At 40.7% G+C, this 12,288-nt stretch overlaps 1 protein-coding gene across 2 annotated transcripts in view; it reads right to left on the bottom strand.

Annotated features, from left to right (window-relative positions):
• Positions 1-9,249: 9,249 nt before the first annotated feature.
• LOC138245980 (proton channel OTOP2-like) overlaps positions 9,250-12,288 on the bottom strand; it is a 255,059-nt gene continuing 252,020 nt past the window's right edge. For both annotated transcript variants that reach the window (XM_069200101.1, XM_069200102.1), the window contains exon 7: positions 9,250-11,118. In XM_069200101.1, coding sequence (XP_069056202.1) covers positions 10,948-11,118 — 171 coding nt within the window. In that variant the 3' untranslated portion in view covers positions 9,250-10,947. The remainder of the gene's footprint in view (positions 11,119-12,288) is intronic.

The raw sequence follows: 12,288 nt of genomic DNA, 5'->3' as shown, positions 1-12,288 counted from the left end.
CACGATAAGAAGGCAAATTAACAATAAAGATGGATTTAACTTTTGTTTTTATCTGATACTCTTTGCTCTGCTTCAAAGACAAAGGTCAAATTTCAGGCAATAACTTCTGGCAAATGGTTGTTTATTGTTTTAACATGGAGATTGGTGTTTTTTTCTCTAAATGAAATTGGAAGTGAGATGATTTTGTAAATTGAACTATGTGGCAATCTTGTAGGGATACAGTAGAAGTATTTTTTCTAACTTAACATTCAAGTATCTGTGAATGTACATACTGTAGAAATGTTTCAGGCTATATCAGCAATTCTGAAAGCACAAATGAAGTGTTAACGCGTCCCTTTATGATATTTTATTACACATCAGGACTCGTTTTAGGCCAATGAATCTTTTGACCCAGTTGAGAAACACGGTAGGACGAGATAGCTAATCAATATATCAAACAATACATCAATGTCATCAATATTTATCATGACAATGAATTTCACTTTAGTCAAAGTCACTAATCAATTCAAAGACGCTACCATGACCTTTCAGCATGAATAACCACACCTTGTTTAGTAGAATTTTATGAATTTTATTCCCTATTAATTACAGTCTAATAGCAAATGTGTTAATCTCAACACCAAGAAACATAATAGCATAGGCACGATATAGCAACTTTGGTAAGCTTTCATTAAAGCGAAAATCACAAACATCAGAATGTAACACGGCGTGAACATAGTTCACATTAGCAGAGTGTCAATAACGCGTCAGTTCAACAAAACATAGAGGGTTATTATAACTTTGGAGGAGGTGTTAATCCATCCCAAATGTGACGGATATACCACCAGCCATATTACGAGTTCCATAGGATATAATGGACTCGTAATACGGCTGGTGGTATATCCGTCACTTTACCGTCACTTTTGGGACGGATTAACACATCCTCCAAAGTTGTAATAACCCCCATAATCTTGGTTGTTTGTCTATTTGCGTCAGTTTGATGAACACCTGTCCTAACCACTGATTAGCATTAGCATGTTGGGCTTCATGCAAAACATTTTAGAACACATCTTTGGAAAACATCTATCTAAGGCCTCTGTCACAAGTAAGCAGTTGGTACCTAGAAAGGAAAAGCAAACAGACAAATTACAATTGCATTGTCATAATTACCTTCCAGAGTTTAGGTCAGCGCACAGGATCAGTCTTCGTCTCCAGGACATCAGTCAAATCCCCATCAGTCAGAACTCAGCTCCGGGGCAAAAGGGCACTTTCCTCATAAGGAGGTAAAGTGTAAAAATGGACAAATTTAAAGGCGAGGATGTTTAAGTAAACCCACCAAGTCACCAAACTGAGTGACAGAGTTTCTGGATAAAATCAATAGCATTCCCTAACCCTCTTAAATGACTCCCCGTGACATGGGTTTTTATCCCTTTTTTTTATGTACATTCCCCCAAAATTCTATTGGACATTTGCTATACCCCACTATCTTTAACCTATCATAAAGCACATTAGGTAATCTAACTCTTCACCCCATATTATTTTACAAGTTTTTGATTGGTCTTCGTAATTGACGTCTTCAGAGGTGGTACGTCCGGTGTGATTTCATCCTTCTGTAATTCTTTGCACATCTTTTGGTCAGCAGTTTCATTGTCTTCACCGGTTTGAATGACTTTGTACATTACATTAATCAACATTGTTTCAATTCACTTTTAACATTTAGTCGGTGGACGAGGGGAGATGGTGAGAACGGATCTAACATGGTTGCATTCATCTTCCAAGTCAAAGAAAAAGAATAAACAGGGTCATGGCCCCTTATGAGTCAGCACACTGGAAAATAGAAAAATGCATTTAACATGAGAGCCAGGCAGCTAAGCTTCGGCTCATGCTAACTTAAGGCCTATGAGGTTTTCAGTACAGATTTAATAACGCAAATGTTAGTGTAAACTTATTTAAACGTAATATAAAAATTTTGATTATCATTATTAGTTCGCATATACATTGGTGGCCACTCATCGTCGTCACAATTCAAGCGCACGTCTAAGCAAAATTACTATTATTATAGTTTCTATGCGGCAGCATCACACACTAATTCATAAACATTTCATGTTAATATAGATTATATAAGCTGCGCTCTCTCAGAAGCACAATATTTTGTAATTCTGTAATTGAAACTAAGGTTTTAATAGCATCAAATAAATCAGGACGTACCTATTTCCTTAAATCCAATTTGCACACATTATCATTTATATGCTTTTTTCACAAAAAAACAGTGGGCCTGTTTTACAAAGGTAAACTTACACATTTGTGTAAGTTTACGATTGTTACTAGTAAAATAACTTTGTGAATAGCAAACAATCATAAAGTTACACAAATGTGTATGTTTTCTTTTATGAACCAGATTTGTGTCTGAGCAAATTTAGTGGGAATTATAATGGAAAATGTGCTGTCTATAAATAATACTGCACTACCTTGCTTTAGTAATATATTTGCAACAGTGTTCCCCAAAAGGCACCACCAGCTACCGACTACCCTTTACCAATTTCTGCTGAATACCTGGCTACACTTGTTCTTTTTGTGATGCTTGCTATTTTCACAATCCCCATGACTTCACTGAGGTAACATTGACGGCAACACCCCACTCTGAAAATTGTTCCTCACTCAGTGGAGACACATTCAATGTAGCCTTTGAAAACATCCAGCACTTATGTACTCTTCTACATGAATGACTCACCAGTCATTTCACTGCCGGCATTTATAAAGTATCCCTACTCGACCCATTTTTACTGGATTACGTCATAATTCCTTCCTGACAAGTGATGTTGAAACCTCCTCCTTGGTTGCCGGAGGCCTATATCTTTCACTGATATCATAAGAAAGCCCTACGTTCTCCACACCAAACTCAGACCATCACCTGGACCAGTGGCAAGTTCACAATCATACATAGACTCAAATTGGCAGACCAGACACACCCCTGTATTTACACAGTTCACCCATCCGGCTATGTACAGGCATCCCATTAATGCACTTAGCTTAAGAGCGGTATGCCAGCCTACCTAAATACATTCCCAGGAGACCATATACATCCCTTACAAGGACGTAGCTGCAGCATATTTCCTCTACAACATCTTGTGACCTCATTGGGAAAACATGCAACCTGATGGGTCATGAGTGGCGCAACTGTACCTCCGGGTAACAACAGCTGACTCAATGTCGAGCGCTTTTATATGAAAATTAACCACGATCACAGACACACTTGGTATGGCTTCCTCTTGAGGTATAATTAAGTGCCTGCGTGCATAGTTGTGTCTTATTTGCTAGTCTTTTATGTACTCGTCATTTAAAGAAACAAGGGAGCAAATTCAAGAGCCTCCTTGCACCACATTAGTGTAAATTTTTTTTACACTAATGTGGCTCAACGAGGCCAAAATCACTGCGCATGCATTGTGCCTCTTTGTAAACCTTTGTTCTAGATCCAGGCATAATATATGCAAAGTGGGCATTCCTCCGTTAGGGATGCTGAAAAAATAACGCAAAGAAATCTAAGAGACTTCTTTGCATCATTTTTTTTGCACTTTTAACGCCTGCTCAGAGCAGGCGTTAAAAGAAGACACACCATTGTTTACAAGAGGCCTCAATGGGCCTCTTTCGCTGCCCCAAACGAGCGATAGTAGCTAACCGCTTTATTGACTTTGCGCTAATCATAGGTAGGCAAGTCATGGCTATGAACTGGAAATCACTCACGCTTCTGACTATTTCCCTTGGTGTGTGCAGCGTTGTTGAAATAGGGTAGAGCTGAGACAGAGGTGCTCAAGCGGGAAGAAGCAAGAGGATTTGGAAATGTCCCTATAGCGAGCGGTTGTGACATGTACATAAGGAATTGCAATCATATCGAGAGCGGATCCAGCCCTGAGAGTTACACAATACCAGCTAGACTACACTGCACTCAGCCCAACATGGCAAGAACTTTGGCCCCCTCCAAAGCCCCCATTTAAGAGCTGCATTCTCATCCTCCGCTGCAGGGATCACAGACAGCAACTAATTAAGCCCCACAAATCCTCAGAAACGATCTGTCTAAGCCTATGTATTGTAGCCACATATATACCCTGCCAACTGTAGTTTGATATTAATGTTATGTACCGATGTAATACACTTCCTGTCAAAGTGATGCAAACGTGCTTGTCTGTATTTTCGTTTTTCAACATTTGGTAAGATGCTTTCTTCTTTGTTTGACATCCAAGTTCAGTTCTTAATGTTGTTAATTATTGAACGAGCGGCTCCTGTCTTACCAATGATGCATATGTATACAGTTGTCTCGCATGCACTGTGGTAAATCTGAAAGGACTCACGGTCCACTCGAGTCCAGGTAAACAGGATATATTTTTATTAAGTTCGTATATTCCAAACAGCTCCTTCCTCCCGTCCTCCCTCCACGGTCTCCGGCACCAACTGCCCTGCATAGCACAAATCCCCACCAACATTCCAACAATCTAAGATTCTTTGCTCGTCGGTTCCACAGCACGAGGAACCAGAAGAGCAAAGAAGAACCCAACACATCTCCTCCCTTACAACAATTTTAACAAACAATAAAACAATTAATTTACAAGAATAATTCATAAATACACAAACCTTCAGGAAAAAAAAAAAAAAAAACTGAGCATGGAAAGCACTGATATTGAAATATTCTAGCCAGAATACTAGCATGTATAATCTTCAAGTTTCACAGGAGGTTTAACAGTTCTGGATGAATGTCTGTAAGGATGCACAGGGAAATTGACTGTTTCAGATGCATAATGTAATCATCAAATTTCTTAGGTGGTTTGACAGCCCTCTTGGTATGTTTGATCAATTCTGTTGCAATAGGAGACTGTAATCCAGGACGTTCAAAACACTTGCTACCACCATCCACACCCTTGATGTGCTCTTCCGTAACAGACTTGGTAAGGGATATCTTATCCTTATTCCACCACTTACCATCATCAAGTTTAATGGCACTGTCGCCAACTTGGATTATTTTCTTACCGCTAGAAAATTTGGACAAACCCGTGGATCTTGGACACTTCACTCTCACTGCATCACCAACCTTCCAATCAAACTTACGGCAGCGAGCTACTTGTGAACTCTGCACATATTTCTGTTACGCCACTTGGCGTTTCTCCATCACACCATCAACTTTGTACCATGGCACACAAAAACGACCCATCCATTCTCTGGTTAATTTTGAGGATGGAACACGTCCCCGTAATAAAACGAAAGGTGATACTTGAGTATCTGAATTGTTAGTGGTGCGCACAGCCCACAACAATTTATCCAATTCGCTTTTGCAGTGCAAACCACTCGCTTTAGACAATTGAATATTGTCTTTGAGGACTCTATTGAACCTCTCTACTAATCCATTACTCCTGGGATGGTACAGAGATGACTTAGAGTGTTTGATTCCTAAGAAATTCACAAATTCTGCAAATTGTCCCGAAGTAAATTGAGAACCATTGTCAGTCAAGATTTCATCAGGAATCCCTTCCCTGGAAAAAATCTCTTCCAACCATCGGATCACATTATTAGAGTCAGGAACTTTAACAAATTTTACCTCTGGCCATCTACTGTAAAAATCTATTAGCACTAACCCATATTCCTGGGATCCATATGATAAATTCACAGGTCCAATTATATCAATTGCTAACTTGCTCCAGGGTTTATCAGGAACACAGATCGCTTCTATGGGACTTGGAACTGTAATTTGAGATTTGTCACTGACCGTACAATAGACACAGTCCCTTACGAAGTGCTCGACGCATTTATCCACTCCAGGCCACCAGAATCCTTCTCTGACTCTCCTTTTCATGGCACGCATACCAATGTGACCCTCATGCGCAAGGTTCAAAACCTTATTCCTCATTCCATTCAGCACAACTAACAATTCGACCTGAATAACAATCCATTGATTACCGACAGTTAGTCAAAGACATGTTTATACTTATCCTTAAGATCGCCATCCGGAGACCACTGTAACCACCCCTTCCCAACTCCCTGCACAATTGTCTTGATTTCATAATCATCCTCACAAGCTTCCCTCCATTCTTGTTCACTTAACGCTCCATTCAATTGCTCACCTATTATACAGACAACAACCTCTCCATCTTCATCTTTGGAATTGAAATACATAGATGTTTCTTCTAACGAATTAGTGGTCGTCAATCTAGATAAACAATCGGCCAGAATGTTCTTTTTACCAGGTACATACTTTAACTTAAAGTTGTGCTCACATAATTTGTACTGCCATTTAGCAATTCGTGGAGTGGCCTTCTCCGCACCTTTGGCTGTAAATAGTTGAACTAAAGGCTTGTGATCAGTTCTAACCATAAACCTTGTGCCCCACACAAATTGTTTGAAGTGGTTAATACCCCACTAACATGCCAAGGCCTCACGCTCAATTACAGAATATGTTGCTTTGGCACCTTTCAAACTCCTTGAAGCAAATGCGACAACTTCCTCCCTACCATCCCTTCTTTGTAACAACACAGCTCCTAAGCCTTTTTGACTAGCGTCAATCATAATAATAGTGTAATCTCTGGTATCAAAAGGTTTCAAGGGAATTGCTTGGGAAATCTCTTGATTAATGTTACCGAATTCATGATCACAGTCAACGTCCCACACAAATTTAGTATTCTTTTTCAGTAATTCAGATTGTATGTTTTTTCTGAACAGTTAGGTACAAATCTGGCATAAAATTCTATTAAACCCATGAAGGATCTCAATTGGTCTTTGTTTTCAGGACAAACAAAATCCTGAATAGCTTTCACCAAGCTCACCTTGGGTTTGATGCCATCAGCTTACAACTCAAATCCTAAGTAATTCACAGTGGATACTCCAAAACAACACTTATTTGAGCTGAGAGTTACCCCCTTCAGTTTCAATGTATCCAGTATCTCGCTTAATCTTTCATTCTGTTCACGCATATCTTTACCATAAACCAGGATGTCATCCTGGAACGCCATCACACCACACATGCCTCTGAACATGCTTTCAACTGTCCTCTGGAAGACAGCGGAAGCGGAAGCTAACCCAAGCGGCATACGTTTAAATTGGAGTAACCCAAAAGGAGTGATGAAAGCGGTGTAGTGTCTGGAACTAGGATGGAGACTAATTTGGTGGTAAGCGGAAGTCATGTCGAGCAAAGAAAACATTTTACCGTCCTTAACAGAAGATAACATTTCTGCTTTGTTGGGTAATGGGTATTGATCAACCCAAATTTGATCATTAAGATCACGCAAATCCACACACCTTCTCAACATTCCATTGGCCTTGCAAGCTAAAACCACCGGAGACACCCAATCCAAGGACTCAATAGGTTCAAAGGGTCTTCTTGTACAGTTGTCCGTGAGATCATTATTCACCACGAATACCTCCTCCTCATTACTGCTAGAACAAGGAAAATCATTCGTATCAACATTGTTTACTCTGTTAGACTCATTTTTGTACGATTTGTAAGATCTGTTTGCCTTGCATACTCTTGCAAAATGGCCTTTCTTATAACATTTGGCACACATTTTATCGATAGCCGGACAAAACTTGGCATTACCCAAATGTGCAGTGCTACCACATCTATAACATTCTAATAACCTCATAAATTTCTTATCAGATTTTCCGCTTGAGGATTGTGGTGAACATCCTTTATTCCTTTTTTTAAATTTTGATTTAACTGCAAATACATCAGACCTCGGAGAATGAAATTTCTTTTCTGAGATAGACATTTGTTCCATAAAGGAAGTTGTACTTTCAATTCTAGTGGCAATCTCCAATGCTTTCTGTAGAGTTAAATTGGGTGTAGATAACAGAGCCTCCTGTACCTTCTTATTATTCGTTTTCTCCACGAGCTGGTCCTTGATCATTTCTTCCTCAAAATCCTTGTAGTCACACGAAACCGCTAAAAGTCTCAAGGCACCAACATAGCTAGACGCGGATTCACCTTCAACTTGAACCCTTTTGTAGAATTGATGTCTCTCCAAGGTAACATTCCTGCAACTCTTGAATCTAGTGTCCAGAGACTTAATTGCAGTCTCGTACTCATCTTCAATACCATCACCTTCGCCCACTGCAGTTACAACAGACACCTTAGGAATATATTTTTTAATTTTCCTCCCTCATTACGCAAACAATGCCTCAAAATCGCACATTTCCTCTTGTGAGTGAAAGATTCACCCTCAAGGGCGTCCAAATATGCTTCAAATGCCTCCTTCCATTGCTCCCAATCAGCATCAGGAGACGCTGGATTCGGAACAAAAGGAGGAGGTGGAGAAATGGACTGTTGCATTTCGTAATCAAAATAACGTGACAAAATACAAAGGTAATGTAATGCTTGCAAAAACAAAATGAAATACAGTGGTAATATTATTTGAAGCAAACAATGTGAGATAGAAAGGTGTGCGTATCACCGTGATACGCCATTCCATGAACTCAATTTGGCTGTAGCAAGGAGGCGCTTGCAACATAGTACTCACATGACTACATAAAAGGAAGCAGCAATACTACGTAACACACACTGATGGAAAACGGAAGAAGAAGCTGTCAGAAAAGGATCTTCGCGTATTCAAGGAGACGCTCACAGATGAAAGTACAGGATTAGCATCTCCGTTCCCTTGGAAATGCCAAGAAGAAGGGCGTAACTCGCTAGTGTGTCGTTGTTAAAACGCACAACATTCGTGAGTACACTCCGCACTCGTACAGAATTAGCGTCTCAGTTCCCAAAGAGACGCCAGCAGGAGCGAGGTAAGCTTTCTTGGCGTGCCGTTGCCAAGGAGACGCTAGGAGACGCTAGAGAGGCGCGAGCACGCTCCGCTCCGCTCGCGTGCAGAACTAGCGTCTCAGTTTCCTAGGAGATGCCTGCAGGAGCGACGCTCCGCTCCGCTCTCGTGCAGAACTAGCATCTCAGTTTCCTAGGAGACGCCTGCAGGAGCGACGTAAGCTTTCCTGGCGTGCCGTTGCCAAAGAGACGCTAGTGAGGCGTGAGCACGCTCTGCTCCAACGGCAGCAGACAAATTGGGCAAAATAAATTTAAAAAAAAACAAGATCCAAGACGTGGCCAGACAAAGACGTACTGTCCCACAACGGTAATGAAGAAATGACGCTCCAACAGTAGGAAGATGCAAGCAGGAAAATTCCAGATACCTGCTCGCAGTGAAGATCTTTCCGAAGAAAGTAAAATTCGTCGCTGGTAATCCTCGTCACTACTGAAAAGACTTACGGTCCACTCGAGTCCAGGTAAACAGGATATATTTTTATTAAGTTTGTATATTCCAAACAGCTCCTTCCTCCCGTCCTCCCTCCACGGTCTCCGGCACCAACTGCCCTGCATAGCACAAATCCTCACCAACATTCCAACAATCTAAGATTCTTTGCTCGTCAGTTCCACAGCACGAGGAATCAGAAGAGCAAAGAAGAACCCAACAAAATCCTTGTAGGAAATTTATAGCTATAGTAACAATGACCTGTATGTATGAATCGGAAAATTAATAAAATTGGTTCAGAAAAAACCCCAAGATAAATGATAAAGCATGTGTAGGCACCAAAATGTGAAAACAAATAAAACTAAACATTAATCAAACTCACTTCTTATGGGCAATCTTTTTCATAAGTCTCTATATGTGAGATAACGGATCAATTTATTCACTGGTATACCTTACCCTACACATTAACGGTTAAAGAATGATGTATTAGTTGTTTTATTTTCTTGTCTGGTGTGGGCCATTTTTGACTTAAGGTCTGAAAACATACCCAAACTGGTAGCTTGTTCTGGTTCCAGTCGGACTTCTCATTATAAATTGATTCTTGATAGTTTATTGCATTGTTCCCTATGGTGCAATCTTCCCAGGCCTTCCATCCTGTGCCCCCATTACCCTCATTCATTGCCTCTATTGGGCTAGACTCCAACTGACAAGTATTTTTTTTCTTCCACTGAGATTTCCGGCCCTCAATTTCCTTTTACTGACCCAATATTCTGTATCCAGGACTTTTTATCCAGGGTCATTGTATGGAGTCATCTGGTGTGTGGAGGAGGTCAGTGCCAGAAAGAACTGTAATCTGCAGACATTAACTGCATCCCGCTGACACCTATCTAGTCTGAAATCCATAGGTTATTCACTTAGTGGTCCCAGGTATTTCCTTCCCAATAAACCATTTACTGATATAATGCTTCTGCATGTTTGTTGGTCTTATGAGTAAGGTGACCTGGCCGGTCACCATGTGTTGGATTGTTTTGGCTTGGCAGTTTTTTTAGATAGGGTGTGCTGAGATGGGTGATGAAGAGATCCTGTGAAGTATGGTGCATTGGATGTAGGGAAGAGGCTGTGACAGTGATGTTCAAGACGCGGTTGTGTTTCAGACTATCGTAAGAGGTCAGTCGAGCGAGGCATTGAGAATGTTGTCATGTATAGTATAGAGTGGTGTTAGGTCATAGTTTCTGAAGGACTGAGGTTGCTGTGAGGATGGCACAGAGTGAAGAGGTATCTAGGAGTTTAGTGATTTCAGTAGAAGTCAGCGGAAAAGGAGGTTTATCAATGATTTTCACTGCTGAGACAGGGTCAGTGGTGGGGCTCTGTTGGGCACAGAAATAGCAGTCATTCCGGGTATTAGACAGTCTTAGAAGGAAATGGTTCTCTCACAGGTTGAGAGAACACTCTCGGGAAAAGTAAAAGGAGACAGGTTTCAAGATATTTTTTATTTTATTAAAAATATATAAAGTGCAAGCTGCAACCTAAGGGAATAGAATTGTGTGCAGATAGCAAAGGTATTAAAAGTAGAACACATGGAGGAGAACACATGGAGGAGACGCTACATCTTACTCTAGGAGGCAGAGCTGACACTTTTTAGGAGGCAAAGCACACACATGTTTAAATACTACTAACAAAACAGGTTATGAGTCAAAGCTTTCACAGGGTAGGTGACAGAGCTCAAAGGGCAAGAGAGTGAGCTCTCTCAGGGCTGCAGACTGAGTTCCACTATACAGGCAGCAGCGTGCATTCGGTAGAAGATCCCAAAGGGGAGGCAGATGTTGTTGATGAGAACCCACATGGTCATTCCATAAAACTTCACCTCAAGGTTATTATCAAACCGCAGTCGGGCCCCGAAAGCTGGAAGGATCCAGAACTAGAGGAGAGAAGAATAATGAATTTTAGGTGCCAGGGATCGAAATGATTCAGGAACAACTTGTAGTGGGCTAAAAACACAGCAATAAGATGAAGAAAAAGAAGACTTTCAGAGGAAACATCAGAATTGGAAAGGAAGATCCAGAAAAACAACAGCCTGTAAATAAAGAAAGAACAGATGACTTGGAGGCTACAGATGCAGGATTTTATTGGGAAAGACACAGACCAAACGGAAAGGCCTGAATAAATCAAGTCTTTCAGAGGGACAGTGGATCACCCAAAGATGGGAACGATCTGGAATGGAGAATTTCAAGTGGATTATTACATACCATATGGAGGAGAAAGAAATTGAGAAAGGTGAACTTCAATGAGAGAGTTACATACATTAACTTAAAAATCTAGAATATAGACTTTCAGAACTACCATCATAGAACCTAAAGTTTGTAAATATTAAGCACAAAGACATTAGGAACGACAGTAACAGATGGAAGGAAATCGTAATGTTCCAGACTGCATTCTTATATGGGGTCACTCATGAGTGAGGAGTGAAGCTAAAATCTGAAAAGAACTGCATTCTAAAGCTTGGCAAGTACAAAGGTGTCCAGTCCAGTGAAATGCTCAGAAGACTCGCTGGATTTAAAAAACATTTCAGTGAATTGAACACTGTGCAATAGTTTTTCAAGCAATACTAGCAATTTTTTCCCTAAAAACAATGTAAATATGTGGAAGAATGAGCCCTCCCAGGTTCGCAGTGGTTATCCTGTTGAGGTTGGAACCACCCAACTGTCGTCATAATTCCTATAGGTACCTCACTGGGAAAGATGTTTCTCTTTGTTGGTCAAACTGTTAATATCTTTGTAGATTTTCCTTGTGCTAAGTTAGCAAGATGCTTCTTAGTTGATCATGTCTTTGTAGTTATTCTATACAAAGCTCTGTGGACTGAGTTGGGAGAGATCAGGGTACACCATGCTAGTACAAATTCAAGAAATTAGCTGCAGCGTTTATGAGCACGCTGCAGGGGGACCAGGGTCACAAAGCTTTACTACAGTAGCCTTGTCTTTGTAAACAGAAATCTCTGTTCCCTTCTCAAGCAGTCAGTGTGAGTTCCTTCTCGCAAAGTGGTTCAAGACAGCTTCTGTTAGCAGGATGCAGAACTTTTCCCTCATAGGAG

Source organism: Pleurodeles waltl, chromosome 7, assembly GCF_031143425.1.
Source record: "Pleurodeles waltl isolate 20211129_DDA chromosome 7, aPleWal1.hap1.20221129, whole genome shotgun sequence".
NCBI classification, from domain to species: Eukaryota; Metazoa; Chordata; class Amphibia; order Caudata; family Salamandridae; genus Pleurodeles; species Pleurodeles waltl.
This window is presented reverse-complemented; position numbering and strand designations above follow the sequence as displayed.